The sequence below is a fragment of the Schistocerca cancellata genome, chromosome 2 (assembly GCF_023864275.1).
Source record: "Schistocerca cancellata isolate TAMUIC-IGC-003103 chromosome 2, iqSchCanc2.1, whole genome shotgun sequence".
Taxonomy (NCBI): Eukaryota; Metazoa; Arthropoda; class Insecta; order Orthoptera; family Acrididae; genus Schistocerca; species Schistocerca cancellata.
The window spans coordinates 687,403,533-687,430,802 of record NC_064627.1 but is presented as its reverse complement, the minus strand read 5'-3'; the positions used below and the strand labels follow the sequence as shown (position 1 = coordinate 687,430,802).

Sequence of the window (27,270 nt, the reverse complement as noted above, 5' to 3'; positions counted from 1 at the left end):
AATTCTCCAACATTGGAACACAGATCTCTCCTTCCCAGGTTTAGACTAAGATCAAGTGCCTTTGTGGATATCAGACCCCTGTAGGTATACCTCTCGGACTTCTACGAATGGAGTTCCCTCTATCAACCCAGATGCAATCGCAGAGCGTTTTGCTGAGCATTATGCTCGAACCTCAGCGACTGAAAATTGCCACCCCGCCTTCAATACCCTCAAACAGCAGGTGGAACGAAAACACGTATTGTTTTACTACATGCCACCCTGAACCATACAATGCTCCATTCAGTGAGAGGGAATTTCTCAGTGCTTGTGCACACCTTCCCAACACAACACCAGGGCCAGACCACATCCAATCCCAAATGCTTAAACGTCTATCAGCGAATTACCAGCCATCTTCAACCACATCTGGAATGATGGTAAATTTCTGTCACAATGGCACGAAAGTATCATTGTTCCAATGCTAAAACCTGGTAAGACTGCACTAGATATGGATAGCTATCGTTTTGTTAGCCTCACCAACATTCTATGCAAGCTGCTTGAACATATAGTGAACCAGCGGTTGTGTTGGTTCCTTGAGTCTCGTGGCCCTCTGGCTGTCTCCCAGGGCAGATTTCGCCAAGGTTGCTCCACCACTGACAACTTGGTATACCTGGAGTTTCCATGTGAATGGCCTTTTCCCCCCATCATCACCTTGTCTCCGTCTTTTTTGACCCAACGAAAGCCTATGACACCACGTGGCAACACCACATCCTCGCTGAGTCTCTAGAGCCTACTTCTGATTTTTATACGGAACTTTTTGTCACTCCGCACTTTCATAGTTTGAGTCGGTGCTTTACACAGTCCCCCTCCCCCATATCCAAGGCAATGGGGTCCTGCAAAGCTCTGTACTGAGCATCCCTCTTATTTTAGTGGCCATTAATGATCACAAGAGCTGTAGGGTCCTCAGTATCACCCTTCTTATGTGCTGACGACTTTTGCATTTCCTTTTGCTCATCTACTATTGGTGTGGCTGAATGTCAACTGCAGGAAGCCATCCAAAAGGAGCAGTCATGGGCCCTCACTCACGTATTTCAGTGTTAAGCTGCCAAACTTGTGTCATGCACTTCTGTCGCTATTGTACAGTTCACGTGCACCTACAACTTCATCTTGATGATCATCTCCTTATGTAGTGGACTATTATCACTTTTTAGGACTGGTTTTTGATGCCCACTTAACTTGATTTCCGCATCTTCGTCAGCTTAACCAAAAGTGTTGGCAGCATCTTAACAGTCTTCGATGCCTGAGCTACACTGACTGGGGTGCGGATTGCTCTATACTGTTGCAGCTTTACAGTGCACTTGTACAGTCACATCTTGACTATGGAGACATCGCCTTCAGCATTGCAGATGCTGAAACCTATACACCACTGTGGAGTTTGTCTTGCAATGGGAGCTTTGTGAATGATCCCAATGAACAGCCTACTTCTGGAATCTGGCATTTGTCCATCACGGATCTGGCAACAACAACAACTGCTTGCCAGTTATACCGTGTACATTCACAGCTCGCCTAAACTTCTGAATTACCATCTCCTTTTCCCTAACGTGACGATCCATCTCCTGCAATGGCAGACCAGATCAGGGATTACAATTGCAATCTATATCCAGTCCCTTCTCACTGAACTTGAGTCCTTTCCTCTACCACCTCTCCTCCAGGTCCACTCATGTACACCTCCGTGGTCCATGTTTCGCCCACAGCTTTGTGTGGGCGTATCACAAGTCCCAAAAGACTCACTTCATCCTGCGGCCCTCTGCCACCTATTTCTCTCTATTCTTGCCACGTCACAGGGTTCAGAGGTGATTTACATGGATGGCTTGATAGTTGCTGGTCATGTTGGATTTGCCTTTGCTCATGCAGGACGTACTGAGCAGCACTCCTTGCCAGAGGGCTGCAGTGTTTTCAGTGCAGAGCTGGTAGTCATCTCTCACGCTCTTGACCATGTCCGTTTGTCTGCTGAGCAGTCCTTCCTCATTTGTAGTGACTCCTTGAGCGCCTTACAAGCTCTCAACCAGTGCTATCCTCACCGCCCTTTGGTAATGTCCATCCAAAAGTCCGAGTACAGCCTCGAACAACGTGGACGGTCAGTGGTGTTCGTATGGGCCCCGGGACCTGTTGGAATCCTGAGAAATGAACTTTCCGACAGCTAGTCAAAGAGGCTACTCTGAAATAGAGTATGGAGATCAGCACACCATAAACTGATCTCTGATTGGTATTACACAGTAAAGTTTTTGGGATCTGGCTTACTGAATGGCACTCTCTAACTATGCCCAATAAGTTACATACTGTAAAGGAGATAACAACAGTTTGAGGGTCATCCATATGAGCCACTGGCAGGGAATCCATTGTCCTTTGCCGGCTCTGCATCGACCATTCTTGGCTGACTCACGGTCGTCTCCTCCGTTACAAGGACCCATCCCAGTGTTGGTGCAACTCTTGATTCACAGTAGTCCACGTCTTGTTGGACTGTCCCAGTCTAGCCACCCTGAGGCAGACTTTTAACCTTCCTGGCACACTACCTATGGTGGTAGGTGACAATGCCTCGATGGCTGATCTAGTTTTAAGCTCTATTTGAGAGGAAGGTTTTTATCACTCAATCTGAGAATGGGCACCTGGCCTTATCTACCGGACCTACCTGGCTTGTGTGTTTAGGTTGGAGATTTTTGTGTGTTACAGAGTATTTAACAGTAAAAGATTGTCTTTACCAAGTTATCATATTATTTGATTTATGCAATGACATAAATAGATCTAAATAGAAAAAGTTTCACCTTCACTGTATGTTTCTATCTTAGCAAACAAAACTCGTATATCGCAGCAGTTAAGACTATATGGAATGTGAAAGTGTTAAGCTTTGATGTGTTAGTCACTATGCTGTATGTGCCAGATAACTAAAATTCCAACAAAAATGTAAGTACCGTATTTACTCGAATCTAAGCCGCACTTTTTTTCCTGTTTTTGTAATCCAAAAAACCGACTGCGGCTTAGAATCGAGTGCAAAGCAAGCGGAAGTTCTGAAAAATGGTGGTAGGTGCCGCCACTAACTTCTGCCGTTGAATATATGTAGCATTACACAGGCATGCTTTGTAGACACAAAGATAAATACTGGCGCCAAAACCTCTGCGTCAGTAAATAAATTTTAATAAAAGGTGGTAAACAAGCTTTTTTTTCTCCGCTACGAGTTTCGACCACTACATTTTCGTACATTATCCAACGAAGTAAATACAAACTCCGTATTGTTCATCTTCAGATGTAGCAGAAATTCAATGTACTACGAAAATCCGACTGACAAGACTGTTCGGGATGTTTGTCAATATGGCCAACTCTACGTTCTGAATTTTTTCCTACCTGTGAGAAGAGATGGTTGCTAATAGGAACCTGATGAAATGTGAATCACATGCAGTATTCTCTTCACCATAAAAATAAAACGAATATAAACATTTTGCCATGTATTCTTTCGTGTTTGCTGCTATCTCATTTAAATCCTGTCTGCCTAATAAACTACGAAACTAGAGTGAGATAAACAGCAAATGCGGAAGAATATACATATTGTGTCATGTTTATATTCGTATTATTCTTTGTCTAATAGTGATACAGTCAGAAATGAAGCACGGCAACTAACTAGATTTGTAAATCTAAGATTACTCTAATTTCTGTGTAGAAATTGATGTACTATAAGAAGCGGCCGCAAAGATTTTCAAACAGAGAAAAATTTTCGCCTAACTCTCGTTCAGAACATGTTCTATCATACGCGGTCTATTATTTGGTTCTTGTTGATCATTATCAAAGAAAGCAGCAGTCTAAGTAACAACAAATAGCAGTCTCTTGCCATTGTTTCGCTAATGAGACGATTCCTCTCTTTTTTTTTTTTTTTTTTTTCTTAATTGTAAGCGGCGGTAGCGTGCACAAAAGCAAGCCATGCCGCGAGCGGCGACAGGCCGTAAACACGCACTATCAGAATGCGACAAACAATGCATGACACAGTACATTAACGCATTTTCAGCTTAGAGTGACGTAAACACCTATTACAAAGAAAACGGCACTTATAAGATCAAAGCAAAATGAACAATCGATTCAAACCAGACGAAGCATGTGAAAAAGGAAGGGTACGCGTATAAATACGAAAGGAGCGCCTGATGCATAGCAATGGCTACCTGGTAAAGCTTAACTGCTAAGCTTACGACTCGAACCAAACTACTGTAGGTGTATCGTCATTCATTCGACCTAAATTGTGTCTCATATTACAACGGACCAACTTTGTTTCGATTTGGAGGTTTGGCCTAAAACTTTTCTCTCCCCTTGAATTTCGAGTCTCAAATTTTAGGTGCGGCTTAGATTCGGGAAATTTTTTTTTCCTTTATTTCGGGTCTCATTTTTCAGGTGCGGCTTAGATTCGAGTAAATACGGTAAATGCATTCATGAAATGATATAAATACGCAAATCGCTTAATGTATGCACTAAAATATATGTATCTTGCTGTAAAGGATCCTGTTTCAACACAACCTCACTGGTACACAAGGCAAATGAACTTAATCACACTTCAGATTAATATAATGGACATGTTACTGAAATACACCTGAGGACAGCAGCATGCTGCCGGAATGTATCATGCTAATTATGTATTAGTAGAAAAGGAACTGAATCAGTTGAAATTATTTTATAAATTTATAATATAGTCACAGCTCTCAAAACATTCTATATAATATGCATAAATTTAAATTTAAAATATGGTTGTGCTTTGTGTGCAAAATTCAACCAGGCAGCTTCCCTCTAATTCCTTCGCCCCTAGTCCATGTTCTCCTACTGTTTTTCCTTCTCTTACTACTATTGAATTCCTCCCCCCTGCCCCCCACACAAGAATTAAATTTTCATTTCCCTTAACTGCTTGAAACCAGTAGTTTCTTTTATCTCATCAGGCATTCTATCAATCTCTTCATCTGCATAACAAGTTGAGATATAAACTTGTGCTATTTTGATGGGTGTTGACTTCCTTTTTATCTGTGCTATGGTAATGCATTCAGTACATTGTTCATAGCAACTTATCCACTTTCCTTCTTTCTTGTTCATTATTTGACCCACTCTTGTGTTACCACTATTTGATATTGTATTTATAACCCTGTTCATGCCTAATAAGAAGTCTCGTTTTTCCTGCCACCACACTTTTCTAATGCCCGCCATATGTATTCACACTCTCGATGAATTGCCTTAGATTTAACTTAGTCCATCAAAAGAATTACTAACAAACACCAATGTGCCCCGCTAACTTCATTGCTAGTAGAATGATACATGTTTTACAAGCACAAATGAATCTAATAATAATGCTGTTGTCACTTATCTGCACTGTCTTCTGTAGCTGTGGTGATGGCATCCTGCCTTTGGCATTGTCCTCTATATGATCTAAACCTATTTCCTCTTACAAGTTCTGCTGGGTCTTCTTTTTGTCTTTTTTCAACTTGTCTGGTTTCAACAAGCTTGGCTGAGCTTCACAATGGGTATTTTCCTCTTTCTTCAATCTATATTCCTGTTATAGGTTAGGCAGGGCTTTGCTGTTGTCTTCTTGCTGTAATCATTCGGGAGTCTGAGCAGGCATCCTTCCTACTCGCTCCACATATGTTCTCCCACGTAATTTCTGATCTTGGATGTAAAAACTGCCTTCATCCCATATCTGACACAAAAAAAAAATTATGTAGGAAGCACTCTGGATTTCAAAGAGGTATTGCTCAAACAGTTCAACAATTTATTTCATATATATAGGGTGTTTCAAAAACTACAGGAATGGATTTCTTATATAACAAGAGGAAAAATAGGCTATGTCACAATGGGTCTGGAATTGCATCGTTACAAAATTATTTGACCTACAGTTTCTACAAACTGCACTGTATTTCTGTAACGCCAGGTAGTATACTCTGGTTACATATGAGAGGAGTCGTTCAAAGGTTCCTGTTCCTGCCTGAATACAGGCATCCATTCGTCACCTCATTCAATTTTGATTGCAATCAAAAATACTTGGTGTAGTTAGTACTGTCTGGAAAGCTGCCACATTGCGTGCATGGAGAGTAGGTTCATCCACAACAGTATTTGAATATATGAGAGACTTTTCGTCGCCCCCACAGGTAAGTCCAGGGGATTTAAGTCAGGTGAATGGGGAGGGGTGGTGGAAGGCAAGCAATTGGTCTACCTCTACCTATCCTGCGCTCAGGAAAATGTGCCTCTGGGCAGACAGGTCGAAATGTGCGGGAGCACAATCGTGCACGAAATACAGTTGGCGATGGGGTGCAAGTGGCATCTCTTCTAAGCACTCGAGCAATGCTGTACATGAGAAATCTGTGTAGTTCTGTCCAGTAAAATTACATAGAAGGATGTATGGTCCCAACAAGCAATTGCCAACTATGGCTGCTCAGATGTTAATGGAGAACCTCTGTTGAGATGAGATGATTGGATAGTTACATGGTGATTTGTGTCAGCCCAAACGTGTTAATTATACAAATCCTGGATTCTCTCCTTTCATTTCACCTGTGAATAAGAGCTGAAAAGTTGGGCATCATAACACATTGCTGCAGGAAACACTGGTAGGACATCACTCTTGGAGAACTATCTGCAGGAGACGAGGCTTGTACACACTGTAGATTGTATTGAAATAGCCCATTTCATGTAAATGTCTCTAAATCATTGCATGCAGCACATTCCTCTGCAGGTCTAACTGCATTTTGCTGATTCCAAGATTTCCCTCCACAATGTCGAGTAGACCATTCTCAGCCTCTGGTGTAGTACATCTTGGCAGACACCCACTGCCCTTGGATGTCTTTAGCACCTGTTTACAAAGAGACAGTAATGAATTCCTTCAAATGTCTTTTGGTCTGGTAATCTGCATGATGGGTAGCTTTCCTGGTACAAGTGATGTTCCTCCAAAGTGTTGCCATCTGCCAAACTGTATATGTAATGCATAGTTGTGATCTCTTGGTTAGTGTACTGCTAACCCTGGGCACAGGCAATTACAAACCACCACGTAAACACCTTTGCTAATGCCAATGGGCGCATTTAATGTTCCTAGTACTTACGTGTCACTTTAGAATAGACTGCACACCATAATTACTAACCACGGGTATGTCAGCAGCTATGTGTTTACCTGGCAATCACTGTACTTCGTCTGCGAATGCTGAAGAATATTGAGATTCATATCACATTGATTCACTGTTTGTTTATTTTAGTAACATTTGTAACAAGCATCATGCAGTTGCATCCAGCAAATACTACTTGGGAGCATGCACTGCATAGCAGTAAAATACTCAAATAACTATGTAACTACTCATTTCTGCTCTCATGTTGGCAAGACCTTTTTCTATTCTTGTTATATGGGGAATCCATTTCTGAAGTTCTGTCATCAAATTTTGAAATGCCCTGTATACATTACTGGGAGAGGCGTCATACAGGGGTTTTACTCTTATGGCTCGCTGCCCTAACTCATTTTAGAGACAGTTACAGTACAGAAAATTGCTCATATTATTCTAACAATATTGGTTCCTAGCCACCAGAGATGAGCCTTGTTCCATGACTTGTTCTGCCTACTTACAGAGAAATATATATTTCACACTGTACCTTTAATTACTCTGCTTTGTCATAGATGAGTACTGTGCCACACAGGGGCAAACTTTGGTAGTTCTTCTAACTGTTATCTGACACAAAGACACCCAGTATTTTTGTCTCTGTACGTATCTACGTCAGTGCTCTCCGATATGGGATATGGAACATGGTCTTTCTCACAGATTGCTTACTGCTGTAGAGCAATCAGCTCTGCAGCTCTGAGGATTTGCTAGTAAACTCAGAGGTATCTAGGTACGCATTCCAACTGAAACTGTTCCTGTTCTGTGACAGCTCGTAATTGTGATAGCCCCTTATTTATAGTGTGCCAGCAGATAATTAATTTCGTGTTCACAGAGTGTCTTTGCATTGTTAACCACAGCCATGTTATTGTAATGTGATGATGTTCTTGCTGTGGTTGTGGGTGAACTACTTTTATCTTTGCATGTTGAAACCATTAAGTTTGCTTGCTTGAACTACTTTGTGCTAGTGCTGTGTAGTCTGTATCAAGGAGGGACTTCCCTCATATCAGTAACATATGTTCACTTAAATTTAACATTAATGAAATTTGACAAAGCTTTGCCATCTGCGTCAAAGCGCTGCAAAAGTCATCACATCATCACTGCAACTGTCTTTCTGTTTTAAAGTCAGGCACTATGGCACCCATCTTGCAAGCAATTTGGGACCTGCAAACAGTTGTAGTTGAAATTCACATGTGTTGGAGGATCACAGTTTGCTCGTTGTATTTACCTCCGTCTGGTGCAGTAGACTCTGAGGCTGTCTCAGATCTTGTGGCACAACTACCTCGTCCATTTCTACTCTTGGGAGACTTCAATGCTCACAATGTCTTGTGAGGCTCAATCTCCACTTGCCCTATTGTTTGGGTTTCGGAGGGCCTCATGACATCCCAAGAGTTGTGCACCGTAAACACTGGCACTCCCACTCATTTCTGTGCTGGTAGTGGGTCATTCTCAGCCATTTACCTCTATCTCTGCTTTCCAGCCCTTGCAGACTCTGTTCAGTGGGAAGCCATTGGTGACCTTCATTCCAGTGACCATTTCCCACTCCACATTAATTTACTGGATGGAGGATTGCTTCAACAGAACCTAACAAAGTGAATGGTCAGCAAGGCTAACTGGATACTGTTCAGCCAACTGGCTGTGTTTGAACACCATGACAGCATCCAGGAACGGGTGGGCCACATCACACGAGTGATCCATCATGCAGCTGACTTATCTATCCCAATGTCCTAAGGTTATCTTTGAGGCAGCCCATACCTTGGTGGACAGACGAGTGCCGTTCAGCAATCCAGGACAGGTATATGCCTCTCTGACGATTTAAATACCACTTTACAGCAGAGAGCCTCATAGTCTTTAGAGTCATGAGAGTCAAGCCTTAAGTGTGGTTAAGGAGAGCAAGAAAAGGTCATGGCAAGCACTGGTGGACTAACTGTTCCACTTTTTCTACAAAAGTATGGGAAGCCATCAGCAGGATTTCTAGTAAACAAAATTGTTCACCAACAGCAGCAATATTGAAACATGGATGTCTCAAAACACCACCTGGAGATATTGCTCAGATGCTGGCTGAGGATTTTGCAAAAAGTGCTGCCACTGCCAGCCAGGATCTGGCATTTCATTGCTACGTGCAGATGTAGAAAGGGGAAAATTGGACTTCAGAAACCAACAATTCTAAGACTTAGAACAACCCTTTCTCCATTTGGGAGCTGGAATCTGCCGTGTCTGAGACTCGTGGTACTGCACCTGGTCACAACCAGATCCGATGCTGCATGCTTCGACATTTACCAGCTGCATCACAGGAAGTTTTCCTTTCATGTTTTAATCTCATAGGGCAGACAGGGAACTTCCCCAACTCTTGGAGAGAGGCAATTTTGATATCTCTCCTCAAACCAGGAAAGGACCACCATGTCTCAGTAGTTATTTGAGCATCTTCTTAATGAGATGTGTAGGAAAGACCCTGGAGCATACAGTTAAGCATTGTCTGGTCTGGTTGTTAAAGAGACCAGGCAACTCCTTAGCCCCTCTCAGTGTGGATTCCAGAGGTTTTGACCCACTGTTGACACCCTGACTCTGCTAGAGGCAGCTATTCAACAGGCTTTCCTACATAAACATTACTGTATTGGTATATTTTTCAATATCAGTAAGGCATATGATACTACTTGGAGACATTGTATTCTTGAACAACTGCATCAATGGGGCTTTTATGACCACCTGCTCATCTTCATACAGTCTTTCCTCTCTCAATGATTTTTTTAGGACCAGAGTTGATGACTCGCTGTCAGATCATTGTGAGCAGGATAATGGTGTCCCTCAGCGCACTGCTTTAAGTGTTACCCTGTTTGACATAGCCATAAACAGTATCATGTCTATGGTAAGGAGTTCTGTACAGTGCTCCTTATTTGTGGGTGATTTTGCTGTTTTCTGTTTTCTCCTCCAGTGTTGCAACAGTGAGCCATCAGTTGCAACTTAGAGTGCGGAGGTTAGAGGAGTGGACTGCAAAGACAGGTTTTCAGTTTTCTGCAGATAAGTGTATGTGTGTTCATTTTAATCCTTCTTGCCATGTTTTTAATTTACCTGATTTGCATATTGGGGACACCATTCTACATTTTAGAGTCTCAGTGAAATTTTTGGGCCTCATTTTTGACTCCAGTTGTCATGGTTGCCACACCTGAAAGTCAGAACCTTGAAAGCACTGAATATATTAAAGTGCCTTATCCACATTTCTTGGGGAGTAGACAGGACACATATACTCCAATTTTATAGGGCTTGCATGCGTTCGTGGCTGGACTATGAGTGCACAGTTTATGGATTGGCCAGGCCTTCTTTTTTGAAGATCTTGACGCTGTCCACCATGAGGGTATTCAGCTGGCCACTGGTTGTTATAGGACCAGTACCATACCCAGTCTCTGTGCTGAGGGCAGTTAACCACCACTCGTCATCCGGCGGCAGCTGCTCAGGGTGCAGCGGGCATGTAAGTTTCTTGCAGCTCCAACTTCAACCACATACTGTACTGTTGCTCATCTGCCTCTGGAATGTCTTTCTCCAACTATCCACGAGCCACAGTACTGTGTGGTATCTGTGTGTAGTATGTGCTGGAGGCACTTAGTGTGGAGCACGTACAACCCCAAATCCAGGGTTTTAACCATCTGCTGTCCTGGTTACTGCAGAGGCCCTGCGCCATTTTAGATTTAGTGCAGTACAGGAGAGATTGCACTCATGCTTCAGTTTTTAATGCATTTTTTTATGTTTTGTATGAGCACTACAACTGTGTAACTGTCTTTACGGATGGGTCTAGGCAGGGTGACTCAGTTGGGTGCTCTGCCGTTTTCCCGAATCATGTTTTCAAGGTCTGTCTGTCTCAAGAATTTACTGTATCTGACGCAAAATTATATGTGATCTTGTGGACACTGGAGTGGGTGGGACATTCTTCCAGTGCAAAATTTCTTCTCTGTTCCGATTCTCTTAGTGCCCTTCACTCTCTCCAACGTTTTTACGCAGCAGGTAAAGTAATCCAGGATCATTGAGGGGATGAGGTCCTTTTTACTTGTCTTTGCGTAGGCCACAGTGCTACGACGCATGGCTTCCTATACTCTGGCGAGAGGGCTCTCCAGTGTGTGTTGCTTGTTTCATGCAGATCACTGTCCGCCATACTTTTTTGGACTGTGTTTTATTTTCCGACCAGTGGTCCTCCGTGGATTTCCTGACGAATCTGCCCTCTATTTTAAGTAATGTTCAAACAAATGTGGTTGAAGTTGTAGAGTTTTGTGAATTGTACAAAATTTTTTCCAAGGTTATAGGGAGATGGGTGACTGGCTCACCCAAGTTTTTTGTAAGTAATCAACAAGGCACATTTCCCTGTGCTTTACTGTGTTTCCTCTGTGTTTTAATTTTCCTCTTTCTAAGTTGTTTTAGCGCATGCGAGATAGAATGACTATGTGGTCATTTCGAGTGCCTGAGAGTGCAACCGTTTTAGAATTTATCTCCACATTCATTTGTTTTAAAGCTGGTCTCGCTTAGTGCCTCTACGATCCAAACAAACACACCACGCACACACACACACACACACACACACACACACACACACACACACACACACACACAAAATAAAAAAAAGGGGGAATCTAAGCAAGTCATGATGTGATATGGTAAGACACGACTAATATTCAGATATTTGTGGTTGTTTTATCTGCTCTCCTACTATGATTGTCCTTAAAACTGACTTCAGCTACTGCAGTAGACTCTGGTGTTACAATGTGATGTGCCTCAACTGTGCAGGGAGCTTTTCCACATAATTTATGAAATTCGTACACCACTCGTACACTTACTACAGTGATAAACATGCCTTTCTATACTGAACTTTCATTCCCTGATGGACCGCAGAATATATAAGGTAGAATGCTGTCCTTAATTGGTGCATGCAGAAACTTAGTATTCTGTGACTACAACATTAATTTGTCACAATTAGAATAAGGCAACTCATACAAATTGCTGGGAATAGCAGTTTGTTTTGGTGTGAAGTGGATTAATCACACAGGCTCAAAGCATGTGGCAGAATTCAGTTCATTGGTAGGATACTGGGGAAATACAATCAGTCCACAAACTGCTTACAAGACGCTCTTGCCACCCATCCTAGAATATTATTAAGTGTGTGGAACCAATACCGAACAGAACTGAAAGAAGATACTAAAAAATATGCAAGGGAGACCAATGTGAATGGTGACGGGTTTTTTACCCAAAGTACAGGTACATGAAATGCTAAAAGATTTGAACTTGTAGATGCTTGAAGATAGGTACCAACTTTACTGTGAAAGCTTAGTTACAATGTTTCAAGAATCAGTTTTAAGTGAAGAATATAGGATACCACGCCCTCCCACACACTGGTGCTGTAGGGACCTGTGAAGACAAGATTAGACTAAATAAAGGGTGCACAGAGGCATTTTCATATGTGAATGGAATGGGAAGAAAGCCTTAACACATAGTACAGTTTGTAATACCTGCTGCCACACCCTTCATACTGGTTTGTAGAGTGTAGATGTAGCTATAGACACAGATATTGTGTTCAGTAAGATGTTTGTTCAGAATTTCAATTGTATCTTATTGTCTGGTCACCAAATTCAGCATTAGTTCATCATTAGTTAATAGGTGTCAGGTCCACAAATCCAAAGGTTTTGAGTTCAATACTCAAATCTATTCTTCTTATGACTTACCATTTCTTTCACCTCTGGCTATTATTTCTGTATGTGAAAAATGACAAGCTGCACCATGGTTTGGAGTCACCCTCACCCTCACCCTCACCCTCACCCTCACTGTCACCCTCACTGTCACCCTCAACACCACCCTCACCCTCAACCTCAACCTCACCCTCAACCTCAACACCACCCTCACCCTCACCCTCAACCTTAACCTCAACACCACCCGCACCCACACCCACACCCTCACCCTCACCACCACCTGTTATACTACAGATTCCAGAGCCCTGCAAGTGATTGACCCATGAGAAAGGTCTTCACATGCCTCCAATGTGCAAGAGAGAGCATCTGTACACTTCACAAAAATGTCAGTAGGTGTTGCCAAGATGACTTGATACTGCCTTGCCTAATGGCACAGTCGAGTTAGTGCTTGTCAACGGCCAGAGGGACGTCACTTGCTTGTCTCCAGCCAAGCACATTTCACATGCTCGCACTCTGTTGCACATAAGCTGCGAATTTGTAGCGATCACGTGCAATGTGCCTTCCTTTTCACCAGAGTTAGGCAGAATTTATTTGCAGATAAAAATTATCAGTCATTATTCGAGAATCATAAATAAAAATATTTACTTGAAACATTTTTCATTTACACAAATAAGAACATGTATTTGTCATCTGTGGATAAAATAATTAATGATAGATAAATTTGAAATCCAGTGACATTTATTGTTCCAGTTCTCTGTCACTTATTAAACGAATGTACATTTTGTTGCCTTTAAATTTGTTTTCAGAATGACACTTTTTTCAAACGTCTTGTCAGAAAGTTTATTTAACTATCGAAAATTTGCTTTTGTGACACTAAACAAAATACATTCGACATCTTCAAAGAGGATATTGATGTGTTATATCTCCTGAAGTTGTCTTTATTTCAAGATAACAATATAAAACTTTCAAATCACAATCTCAAGATAACAATATAAGACTTTCAAATCACAATCTCAAGATAACAATATCTGTTGTAGTTTTTGGCAAATAACTTCATTGTGATTCCAAGTTAGTTTCACCTCCCAAATCATGTTCAAATTAATTTTTTTTTTGTTTTCTTCAACATTTCTTTGGCTATCACATGTCTGTAGTTTGTTGTGAGCGTTCTTTGTTCGTGGACAGCAATACAGATGAACTATTTGTTTTTAATTCCTGGGTAAAGACATTGGAGCAATAATTTGCAATTCATGTAGAAATGTGAAAAAATTCTCCCAATCACATCTTGACACTTTCTTGGTTAAAAAATTGCCAATTAGCTGAAATATTATGAAGTCTTTCTTGTACTCAAACTCAGTAGCTCTTTTGAAACTTTTCAATCTCAACACTCCACATAACTGCATAGATGCATGTCAGAGTGGAAAACTAGTCAATCTTCTAACAGACAGCTTACTTACTGTTAGTCCAAACACTTTCGGATGACTTAAGATCTCCAGCATCATTCCACAAATGTTTTAGGAAACTTTACATTTGAAGTGTGTGAATGTTAGTCATTAACAATCATGAGTTCATGCATTGTCCACTCATTTTTTAGCACTGCAAACAAATTTCATAATTATATCAACAAGACATGTTAGCAGGCTTGGTACAATGGAGGAAGATGTTGCATATTAAGAATTTCTGTTGGCTGCATTTTATCTTTGGCTACTTTTGTATAAAGTTACAATAATTTGTTCGTGAAGAAATTTGTTTGAATGATTTACTTCAATTATAATAAGTTGTCATGCTCCTCAACATAGATTTTTCTTTTATTCTGCCCAAAATATGCCTCAATGCCTGTGTGATTTTAGCTGCAGACTGAATGCGAGCATTACTTCATCAGCTGTTCGTTCACACAAATTTCCGGTTCCACAGCTAAATCAGCAACCTTCATTAATATTTAGAATTCAATTATCCCTTTAATTTTCGTTTGTACGTATAATATTCAGTCTCTGTGGCAATATTTGATGACACTCGGATATACAGCATATAATTTCTGTGTAGAAAACATGGAAAATCGACAGCTTCAAAAACATTCTAATTTTTAATTCATTCCAATGTTTGTGGAGCTCATCGGTGCCACTACATTGTGACAAAGCTGTATAGTGTTCATGTTTCCTTAGCTGTATGGCAGGGCCACTCAGTGTGTAATTCCACTACTAGTGCAAAGTCATCATTGGGGTTTAAAGTGGTTAACCCTAGCCGAGCACCACTACTTTAGTGTGTGTTAGTGACAGGTATAGATGCGCATGTAAGTAATAGAAATACTCTGGTCTAAAATAGAACTATATATTTCAATCAATGGAAAATCCATGAATGTAACAATATCAGAGAAGGAAAGTTGCTACTCACCACATAGCAGAGATGCTGAGTTGCGATAGGCACAACAAAAAGATTCACACAATTATAGCTTTCGGCCATTCAGGCCTTTGTCAGCAGTAGACACACACACACACACACACACACACACACACACACACACACACACCATTTATTAATTGTGGTAAGGAATGTGAATGTTACTGTCGCGTTTGGGACGTAGTTTGTTAACTCAGGAAATAAAAAAGGGAATCTATGAAATGAAAATGTAAGGCAAAAAATTCAATTTCACTTGCACTACATTAATATGACAATGAAGGTGAAAAGGGGCGAAAGTCAAGTTGATCATATAAAGCAATTGTTAATATTTTTTTCAAGTCTTCATTAGAATACAATTTGGAATTGAAAATTAACTTCTCTCCCAATTAAATTTTCATACTACCAATCCAAAGCCACCTTGATAGTCATAAATGTCTGCTATTTGTAATTGAAATTCAGAACCAGCCATTTTCATTGTGGGTTTCACGTAGCATTAAACCTCTGAGCTTGTTTGTTATTTCCTTCTTTATAATTTGTGTTTCTCATTTATTAGAAAGGAGCTCCCTTTCCCAAAGATCTTTTTTAATATTATTATTCACACAGTTTTAATTTTGCATTAACACCTCTGATTGCAGCTACTGCAGGACAGGTTCAGTCTGGAGGTAGATGGCACCATCCTTTCTATCACCCAGGAGAAAGTTGCAAATGATCAGACAACCACAATGGAGGATTCTGAGGTAATGACCTGCTGCAGACTCTTGAAACTATACTCCCGCAGTTTATTAATTCATTCTGACTAGTGTTTGTGAAGAAATACTGTACTTCCTAATTTTTCATATCGTTTTTTTTCCTTAAAAATAAGTTTCATTAAGACAATCGAAATCACTGAAGATAGAGCTGTCATGAATGTGAAGATTAGTTTGAATATTGCAGTACATTTCTAGACATGGCTCTATTGTTTTTTTAACAGAGAGGCAAACACATATGTAGTCTAATGTCAGTACACACTTCAATTAATAAAATGTGCATTAAGTTAGGAAGTCTCAGTACTGTTTATAACATAAAAAAGTCAAAATATGCAAATGAAAAGTTTTTCCTGTAAGTTAACCACAGAGTTATTAATGTAATACTTACAAATTTTATGCATGAATATACCTAACAGTTAATGTGAATCTTTGTTTACATCCAACTTGTTACTCAGGATACTGAAATAATAATTTATGGCATAATTATCAAACATGGGCAGCATAGCCTGTTGCAGTGTGAATACGGCATAGGCATAAACTAATACTTTTGTGTGCTACAGATCATGAATGAAGTGCAAAACCGACAGAACCAAACATCGTTCTAGTCCGTGCCCATTCAATGAGCCCATCAAGTAAAATCCGACCTGAATCATGCCATAAAGCATCACTCAGATCACTTCTGCATGGCCAGTGGTATCCAGTTTCTTATCTTATATCCAGCTAGCCCCTCTGCTGGGAACTTTATATAATTGGCCTCAGATCTGCAGGTGTGTCAGTCACTCACTGCACTATCCATGGTGGAAGCTGACAAACTCTCATGCTGGATTTGCTGACTGATGCGTGGGTAATACAGCATCTCATCACCCTAGGTTGAGAACGTATGGATGAATTCAGCCAAGTTTATACTAGCTCCATTTTGTGGGGGTAGGGTGACCAGTATGGGAGCTGATGGGGTTTCTCTGTGGGATAGGGACATGGACAGATATCCTATGGCACCAGTTATGTAGATGGCAAAGCTGTGCACTACATGACAATTTGAGACCCTGCACAGAAGTTCTGTGGTGTGCCATGAAATTGGGAGTGACTAATGCTGTTGGTCCAATACTAACAAGCTGCAATTGAAGTTCCCTCAGAATCCGTGTTCAAGGCTGGATTTGGTGGCAGAGTAAGCATGATTCTGGGTCACCCAAAGACACAACTGTCATGCATGTGCATCAGAAAGCATGACCAGAAACCAACTTGTCTGCCAATCCAAAGTCTGTTCAAAACCAGATGCCAGTTGTGAGGTGGTAGGATTCGGGTGGTGTGAAGAGGCTGAACAGTATCCTTGATTGGTGTGCTCACAAACTTTTGGTTGGGCTGCATCTGGCAAAGGACATAGACAGGGACATGTTTGTAAACAGAGTTAATGCAACATAAAGATTAGTTGGTGCAATTATCATCTTCATATGGAACATCTTTGACTAAATCTGTTTGCACTCTGTTTACTTTGTTAGTGATGCAATAATTAAGAAATCAAAAATTCCATAATACCTATGTCCATCCACTTTAACGTGTTTAATTTCCGTCAGAAACGGAATTGAAGTCTGCTGGAAGAGTAGTTGTTCAGTCCCAAAAACTTTTATCATAGGTGAGGACGAAATGTGTTTTGTAATTATGCAGCAAGTTGACTTCAATGAGATAAGTCTGTAGTTCATTGCATATGTCCTGTGATCATTGTTTTCAGTCTTCACATATTTTATTTTACGATTTTTTGCTTCCATGTAATGTTCTTAAGTAGGAACTGTGTTGCAATCTTCTATGGTGACTTAATTTTGGAAGACATTTAATACTTCAATCCTCATATCATCATCTTTCATTCTGGTACCGTCGTGATCACTGAATGTTTTTACAGATGATTTTTATCCATTGACTTACGTTATGTTGGATCAAAACTTTCTAAAGTTTGTTGACAATGTGGCAAGTAAGATCTGTTTTGTCAATTCATTAAATGTTTCCCATGTAAGGTGCCTACAATTTTTTTTTTATTTTGTTAAATTTTTGCATCTCCTCAAGGATTTGGTTCTGTTTGAGCTAGTTATGCTAGTCTCTCTGCCTTTGTAGCAAATTTCTAATATTGAATGTTACTGTTGAAGCATGGTGGTTTTATCGTCTTTCACTGTTGTCCATGCTCCAAACTTGTCACTTGGCCTAAAATATTTATATAGATCCTCTACGTTCTCCTCTTCAGACCTCTTTATTTGCTATTGACTGCCCAAGTAGCTTGTAATCATTTTATTGTTGCCTTTGTTATGCAAAAAATTCTTTCCACTTTTATTAGCTTCACATTGAACACTAGTGATTAGGGATAGTATAATATACTTGTGTTTACTGATTCCTGTATCTGCAATCACTGAATTCAAAAGTTAAAGCATATTTCTCTCTTGAGTGAGTTATCTAACCAGTTCTTCGAAATAATTTTTGGAAAATATGTTCAGTAGAATGTCACAAGATAGTTTACTCCCACCTCTTGTTCTAAATAACTGGTGCTTTTCAAAGTTCCTAATTGGCTAATCGTAATCTACTCCAATCTCATAGGCTGTGAGCAAAGATTCTGCATGCTCTCCCTTCTTTGACATTTGTCCACATTATTTTGCATTTTGCTTGAGATATCTGATTATTATTTTTAATCACCTTGTACTATTAGTTCACTTAGATTATCTCATTTTTTGGTTGTTTGTGTCTCATCTGACATAACTGAGTTTTCCAGATAAGTAAAGACACCACTGCCTTTGTTCAGCTTCTCTTCCCACCATATATTCCATTTGTAATTTAAGTAATTTTTTTCCCCTTTGTTGCATAGAATGTGGGGTGTGATAACTTACAGATGGAAAGATTAGCACAAGATAGAAGAAGATAGAGGACAGTACCAAATGAGTTGAAAGATATATATATAGAGGGAAACATTCCACGTGGGAAAAAAATATATTTAAAAAGAAAGATGATGAAGATGAAAAATGTCTGCTTGTGTCTGTGTATATGCGGATGGATATGTGTGTGTGTGCGAGTGTATACCTGTCCTTTTTTCCCTTTTTCCCCCTAAGGTAAGTCTTTCCGCTCCCGGGATTGTAATGACTCCTTACCCTCTCCCTTAAAACCCATATCCTTTTGTCTTTCCCTCTCCTTCCCTCTTTCCTGACGAGGCAACCGTTGGTTGCGAAAGCTAGAATTTTATGTGTATGTTTGTGTTTGTTTGTGTTTGTTTGTGTGTCTATCGACCTGCCAGCGCTTTTGTTTGGTAAGTCTCATCATCTTTCTAGGTGAGGTATGAGCGGCGGCAAATTGAAATTAGCGGAGATTGAGGCCTGGCGGATAGCGAGAAGAGAGGATAGGCTGAAGGGCAAGTTCCCATCTCCGGAGTTCTGACAGGTTGGTGTTAGTGGGAAGTATCCAGATAACCCGGACGGTGTAACACTGAGCCAAGATGTGCTGGCCGTGTCAGATTCTGAATGTGGCTCTCCAGCAGGGATACGACTTTCTCAAATCCTGCCATGAAATGAGATCCATCCTTCATGAAATCCTCCCCACTCCACCAAGAGTGTCTTTCCGCCGTCCACCTAACCTTCGTAACCTCTTAGTTCATCCCTATGAAATCCCCAAACCACCTTCCCTACCCTCTGGCTCCTACACCTGTAACCGCCCCCGGTGTAAAACCTGTCCCATGCACCCTCCCACCACCACCTATTCCAGTCCTGTAACCCGGAAGGTGTACACGATCAAAGGCAGAGCCACGTGTGAAAGCACCCACGTGATTTACCAAGTGACCTGCCTACACTGTGAAGCGTTCTATGTGGGAATGACCAGCAACAAACTGTCCATTCGCATGAATGGACACAGGCAGACAGTGTTTGTTGGTAATGAGGATCACCCTGTGGCTAAACATGCCTTGGTGCACGGCCAGCACATCTTGGCACAGTGTTACACCGTCCGCGTTATCTGGATACTTCCCACTAACACCAACCTGTCAGAACTCCGGAGATGGGAACTTGCCCTTCAGCATATCCTCTCTTCTCGCTATCCGCCAGGCCTCAATCTCCGCTAATTTCTAATTTCAATTTGCCGCCGCTCATACCTCACCTGTCTTTCAACAACATCTTTGCCTTTGTACTTCCGCCTCAACTGACATCTCTGCCCAAACTCTTTGCCTTTACAAATGTCTGCTTGTGTCTGTCTGTGTATATGCGGATGGATATGTGTGTGTGTGCGAGTGTATACCTGTCCTTTTTTCCCCCTAAGGTAAGTCTTTCTGCTCCCGGGATTGGAATGACTCCTTACCCTCTCCCTTAAAACCCATATCCTTTTGTCTTTCCTTCTCCTTCCCTCTTTCCTGACGAGGCAACAGTTTGTTGCGAAAGCTTGAATTTTGTGTGTATGTTTGTGTTTGTTTGTGTGTCTATCGACCTGCCAGCGCTTTTGTTTGGTAAGTCTCATCATCTTTCTTTTTAAATATATTTTTCCCACGTGCAATCTTTTTAAATATATTTTTCCCACGTGCAATGTTTCCCTCTCTCTCTCTATATATATATATATATATATATATATATATATATATATATATATATATATATATATATATATTTTTAAAAAGAAAGATGATGAGACTTACCAAACAAAAGCGCTGGCAGGTCGATAGACACACAAACAAACACAAACATACACACAAAATTCTAGCTTTCGCAACCAACGGTTGCCTCGTCAGGAAAGAGGGAAGGAGAAGGAAAGACAAAAGGATATGGGTTTTAAGGAAGAGGGTAAGGAGTCATTCCAATCCCGGGAGCGGAAAGACTTACCTTAGGGGGAAAAAAGGACAGGTGTACACTCGCACACACACACATATCCATCCACACATACACAGACACAAGCAGACATTTGTAAAGGCAAAGAGTTTGGGCAGAGATGTCAGTCGGGACGGAAGTACAGAGGCAAAGATGATGTTGAAAGACGGCAGATTGAAATTAGAAATTAGCGGAGATTGAGGCCTGGCGGATAGCGAGAAGAGAGGATATGCTGAAGGGCAAGTTCCCATCTCCGGAGTTCTGACAGGTTGGTGTTAGTGGGAAGTATCCAGATAACCCGGACGGTGTAACACTGTGCCAAGATGTGCTGGCCGTGCACCAAGGCATGTTTAGCTACAGGGTGATCCTCATTACCAACAAACACTGTCTGCCTGTGTCCATTCATGCGAATGGACAGTTTGTTGCTGGTCATTCCCACATAGAACGCTTCACAGTGTAGGCAGGTCAGTTGGTAAATCACGTGGGTGCTTTCACACGTGGCTCTGCCTTTGATCGTGTACACCTTCCGGGTTACAGGACTGGAATAGGTGGTGGTGGGAGGGTGCATGGGACAGGTTTTACACCGGGGGCGGTTACAGGGGTAGGAGCCAGAGGGTAGGGTACCTGGTACAGAAGCAAATAACCAGAGCCACTTCCTCATCTCCTCAAACCCGGAACCTTCCACAGAAGAACCCCAAAAGTGCCCCACTTGTGACAGGATACTTTCCGGGACTGGATCAGATTCTGAATGTGGCTCTCCAGCAGGGATACGACTTCCTCAAATCCTGCCCTGAAATGAGATCCATCCTTCATGAAATCCTCCCCACTCCACCAAGAGTGTCTTTCCGCCGTCCACCTAACCTTCGTAACCTCTTAGTTCATCCCTATGAAATCCCCAAACCACCTTCCCTACCCTCTGGCTCCTACCCCTGTAACCGCCCCCGGTGTAAAACCTGTCCCATGCACCCTCCCACCACCACCTATTCCAGTCCTGTAACCCGGAAGGTGTACACGATCAAAGGCAGAGCCACGTGTGAAAGCACCCACGTGATTTACCAAGTGACCTGCCTACACTGTGAAGCGTTCTATGTGGGAATGACCAGCAACAAACTGTCCATTCGCATGAATGGACACAGGCAGACAGTGTTTGTTGGTAATGAGGATCACCCTGTAGCTAAACATGCCTTGGTGCACGGCCAGCACATCTTGGCACAGTGTTACACCGTCCGGGTTATCTGGATACTTCCCACTAACACCAACCTGTCAGAACTCCGGAGATGGGAACTTGCCCTTCAGCAAATCCTCTCTTCTCGCTATCCGCCAGGCCTCAATCTCCGCTAATTTCTAATTTCAATCTGCCGTCTTTCAACATCATCTTTGCCTCTGTACTTCCGTCCCGACTGACATCTCTGCCCAAACTCTTTGCCTTTACAAATGTCTGCTTGTGTCTGTGTATGTGTGGATGGATATGTGTGTGTGTGCGAGTGTACACCTGTCCTTTTTTCCCCCTAAGGTAAGTCTTTCCGCTCCCGGGATTGGAATGACTCCTTACCCTCTTCCTTAAAACCCATATCCTTTTGTCTTTCCTTCTCCTTCCCTCTTTCCTGACGAGGCAACCGTTGGTTGCGAAAGCTAGAATTTTGTGTGTATGTTTGTGTTTGTTTGTGTGTCTATCGACCTGCCAGCGCTTTTGTTTTTATAGTGTTATGTGTGTATTACTACTATGAATAAGCAAAATTGATTATGGGGCCTTGCACTGAACACTTTGAAGTTGACTAATATCGGGTTTATGTTGTATATTTTTGGTGTGCAAGGACCTATTGTCTCTAGTAAAATAAAAACAAATTATTTGTTGTTGGCTCTGTATTGTACTACATAAAACAACTTACACCTATGTCATTGGTAGACAATAGACTACAAATAGTTATCAAAGAAACATTTTAAATTTCCTTCGCCCCTCCTCACATTTCCCATTTGTCCCTTTTTTGACATTTTCCAACCACACTCTCCTTCCCCTAATTCCAACTCCCCAATCGTCAAACATGAAACTTCTGTTGTGTGACTGTATAGCATTAGCAGGGAAAAATTAGTTACACATTAAAAATATAATCACCATACTACAGTAGTGACCAAGATGTTAAGTTTATTACCTCACAACCCAGCGTCCTGATTTTCTATCATTTTAAAATGTATTTTTGTTGCTCTGTCTCAGTTGTAATTATATTTTGTAATTATATCCTTAGACATGTTTTTCTGCATAGCTGCAAAATCAAGTGTCATTTGAGAGTTTAAATGAAATTTCAGAGTGCATCAGATAAAGAAACTGAGTCCAGAGATGTGGATGAAGACTTCAAGATTGTAAGAGAAGCAATAGAAGAGGTATTTGATGAACCGAAGACCCCAACTACTGTCCTGTACACTATAAAAAATTGTGAGGAAATGTGAGTGTTACTTTCAGTTTGTACAAAAAGTGGAGTATACATTACTTGATTATTTAGAAAAATGCTTCAACTGAGATATGTTAAGCCAATTGGCAATTACGGTTGAAACACTCGCTGAAGGTGTCTATGATGTTGTTGTTGTGGTGGTCTTCAGTCCTGAGACTGGTTTGATGCAGCTCTCCATGCTACTCTATCCTGTGCAAGCTTCTTCATCTCCCAGTACCTACTGCAATCTACATCCTTCTGAATTTGCGTAGTGTATTCATCTCTTGGTCTCCCTCTACGATTTTTACCCTCCACGCTGCCCTCCAATACTAAACTGGTGATCCTTTGATGCCTCAGAACATGTCCTACCAACCGATCCCTTCTTCTAGTCAAGTTGTGCCACAAACTTCTCTTCTCCCCAATCCTATTCAATACCTCCTCATTAGTTATGTGATCTACCCATCTAATTTTCAGCATTCTTCTGTAGCACCACATTTCGAAAGCTTCTATTCTCTTCTTGTCTAAACTATTTATCGTCCAGGTTTCACTTCCATACATGGCTACACTCCATACAAATACTTTCAGAAATGACTTCTTGACACTTATATCAATACTCGATATTAATAAATTTCTCTTTTTCAGAAACACTTTCCTTGCCATTGCCAGTCTACATTTTATATCCTCTCTACTTCGACCATCATCAGTTATTTTGCTCCCCAAATAGCAAAACTCCTTTACTACTTTAAGTGTCTCATTTCCTAATCTAATTCCCTCAGTATCACCCGACTTAATTCGACTACATTCCATTATCCTTGTTTTGCTTTTGTTGATTTTCGTCTTATACCCTCCTTTCAAGACACTGTCCATTCCGTTCAACTGCTCTTCCAATTCCTTCGCTGTCTCTGACAGAATTACAATGTCATCGGCGAACCTCAAAGTTTTTATTTCTTCTCCATGGATTTTAATACCTACTCCGAATTTTTCTTTTGTTTCCTTCACTGCTTGCTCACTGAACAGATTGAATAGCATCGGGCAGAGGCTACAACCCTGTCTCACTCCCTTCCCAACCACTGCTTCCCTTTCATGTCCCTCAACTCTTATAAATGCCATCTGGTTTCTGTACAAATTGTAAATAGCTTTTCGCTCCCTGTATTTTACTCCTGCCACCTTCAGAATTTGAAAGAGAGTATTCCAGTCAACATTGTCAAAAGCTTTCTCTAAGTCTACAAATGCTAGGAACGTAGGTTTGCCTTTCCTTAATCTAGCTTCTAAGATAAGTCGTAGAGTCAGTATTGCCTCACGTGTTCCGATATTTCTACGGAATCCAAACTGATCTTCCCCGAGGTCGGCTTCTATCAGTTTTTCCATTCGTCTGTATAGAATTCGTGTTAATATTTTGCAGCCATGACTTATTAAACTGTTAGTTCGGTAATTTTCACATCTGTCAACACCTGCTTTCTTTGGGATTGGAATTATTTTATTCTTCTTGAAGTCTGAGGGTATTTCACCTGTCTCATACATCTTGCTCACCAGATGGTAGAGTTTTGTCAGGACTGGCTCTCCCAATGCTGTCAGTAGTTCTAATGGAATGTTGTCTACTCTACATCTACATCTACATCTACATTTATACTCCGCAAGCCACCCAACGGTGTGTGGCGGAGGGCACTTTACGTGCCACTGTCATTACCTCCCTTTCCTGTTCCAGTCGCGTATGGTTCGCGGGAAGAACAACTGTCTGAAAGCCTCTGTGCGCGCTCTAATCTCTCTAATTTTACATTCGTGATCTCCTCGGGAGGTATAAGTAGGGGGAAGCAATATATTCGATACCTCATCCAGAAACGCACCCTCTCGAAACCTGGCGAGCAAGCTACACCGCGATGCAGAGCGCCTCTCTTGCAGAGTCTGCCACTTGAGTTTGTTAAACATCTCCGTAACGCTATCACGGTTACCAAATAACCCTGTGACGAAACACGCCGCTCTTCTTTGGATCTTCTCTATCTCCTCCGTCAACCCGATCTGGTGCGGATCCCACACTGATGAGCAATACTCAAGTATAGGTCGAACGAGTGTTTTGTAAGCCACCTCCTTTGTTGATGGACTACATTTTCTAAGGACTCTCCCAATGAATCTCAACCTGGTACCCGCCTTACCAACAATTAATTTTATATGATCATTCCACTTCAAATCGTTCCGCACGCATACTCCCAGATATTTTACAGAAGTAACTGCTACCAGTGTTTGTTCCGCTATCATATAATCATACAATAAAGGATCCTTCTTTCTATGTATTCTCAATACATTACATTTGTCTATGTTAAGGGTCAGTTGCCACTCCCTGCACCAAGTGCCTATCCGCTGCAGATCTTCCTGCATTTCGCTACAATTTTCTAATGCTGCAACTTCTGTGTATACTACAGCATCATCCGCGAAAAGCCGCTCTCGGAGCTTTGTTGCGAGTCAGGTCTTTCAGTGCTCTGTCAAACTCTTCACGCAGTATCGTATCTCCCATTTCATCATCATCTACATCCTCTTCCATTTCCATAATATTGTCCTCAAGTACATCACCATTGTATAGACCCTCTATACACTCCTTCCACCTTTCTGCTTTCCCTTCTTTGCTTAGAACTGGGTTTCCATCTGAGCTCTTGATATTCATACAAGTGGTTCTCTTTTCTCCAAAGGTCTCTTTAATTTTCATGTAGGCAGTATCTATCTTACCCCTAGTGAGATAAGCCTCTACATCCTTACATTTGTCCTTAGCCATCCCTGCTTAGCCATTTTGCACTTCCTGTCGATTTAATTTTTGAGACATTTGTATTCCTTTTTGCCTGCTTCATTTACTGCATTTTTATATTTTCTCTTTTCATCAATTAAATTCAATATTTCTTCTGTTACCCAAGGATTCCTACTAGCCCTCGTCTTTTTACCTACTAGATCCTCTGCTGCCTTCACTACTTCATCCCTCAAAGCTACCCATTCTTCTTCTACTGTATTTCTTTCCCCCATTCTTGTCAATTGTTCCCTTATGCTCTCCCTGAAACTCTGTACAACCTCTGGTTCTTTCAGTTTATCCAGGTCCCATCTCTTTAAATTCCCACCTTTTTGCAGTTTCTTCAGTTTTAATCTACAGTTCATAACCGATAGATTGTGGTCAGAGTCCACATCTGCCCCTGGAAATGTCTTACAATTTAAAACCTGGTTCCTAAATCTCTGTCTTACCATTATATAATCTATCAGAAACCTGCCAGTATCTCCAGGCTTCTTCCATGTATAGAACCTTCTTTTATGATTCTTGAACCAAGATGATTAAGTTGTGCTCTGTGCAAAATTCCACCAGGCGGCTTCCTCTTTCGTTTCTTACCCCCAATCCATATTCACCTACTACGTTTCCTTCTCTCCCTTTTCCTACTACCGAATTCCAGTCACCCATGACTATTAAATTTTCATCTCCCTTCACTATCTGAATAATTTCTTTTATTTGATCATACATTTCTTCAATTTCTTCATCATCTGCAGAGCTAGTAGGCATATAAACTTGTACTACTGTGGTAGGCGTGGGCTTCGTATCTATCTTGGCCACAATAATGCTGTCTGTAGTAGCTTACCCGCATTCCTATTTTCCTATTCATTATTAAACCTACTCCTGCATTACCCCTATTTGATTTTGTGTTTATAACCCTGTAGTCACCTGACCGGAAGTCTTGTTCCTCCTTCCACTGAACTTCACTAATTCCCACTATATCTAACTTTAACCTATCCATTTCCCTTTTTAAATTTTCTAACCTACTGCCCGATTAAGGGATCTGACATTCCACGCTCCGATCCGTAGAATGCCAGTTTTCTTTCTCCTGATAACAGCGTCCTCTTGAGTAGTGCCTGCCCGGATATCCGGAACTAGACTGGACTAGAAACTAAACTAGTTGCATACCAGTAATAATCAATGCATTGTTTACTTACTGTTTATACAATTGTTTTATGAAGTGTGAAATATTGTCTCAGACTTTTAATTTGAATGAAATATAGAATTGTACAAGTAACATGGCAATATCCACATATCAAAAATTATGTCAGAAATTTTGTGCTAAAAAATCTACAGT

The 27,270-nt window shown here is 41.1% G+C and overlaps 1 protein-coding gene across 1 annotated transcript in view; it reads left to right on the top strand.

Annotated features, from left to right (window-relative positions):
• Positions 1 to 27,270, top strand: part of LOC126162430 (TAF5-like RNA polymerase II p300/CBP-associated factor-associated factor 65 kDa subunit 5L) — a 158,855-nt gene that overhangs the window by 87,171 nt on the left and 44,414 nt on the right. Inside the window, exons 5-6 of the mRNA XM_049918931.1 lie at positions 15,823 to 15,924; positions 23,052 to 23,188. Of these exons, the coding sequence (XP_049774888.1) occupies positions 15,823 to 15,924; positions 23,052 to 23,188 (239 nt within the window). The remainder of the gene's footprint in view (positions 1 to 15,822; positions 15,925 to 23,051; positions 23,189 to 27,270) is intronic.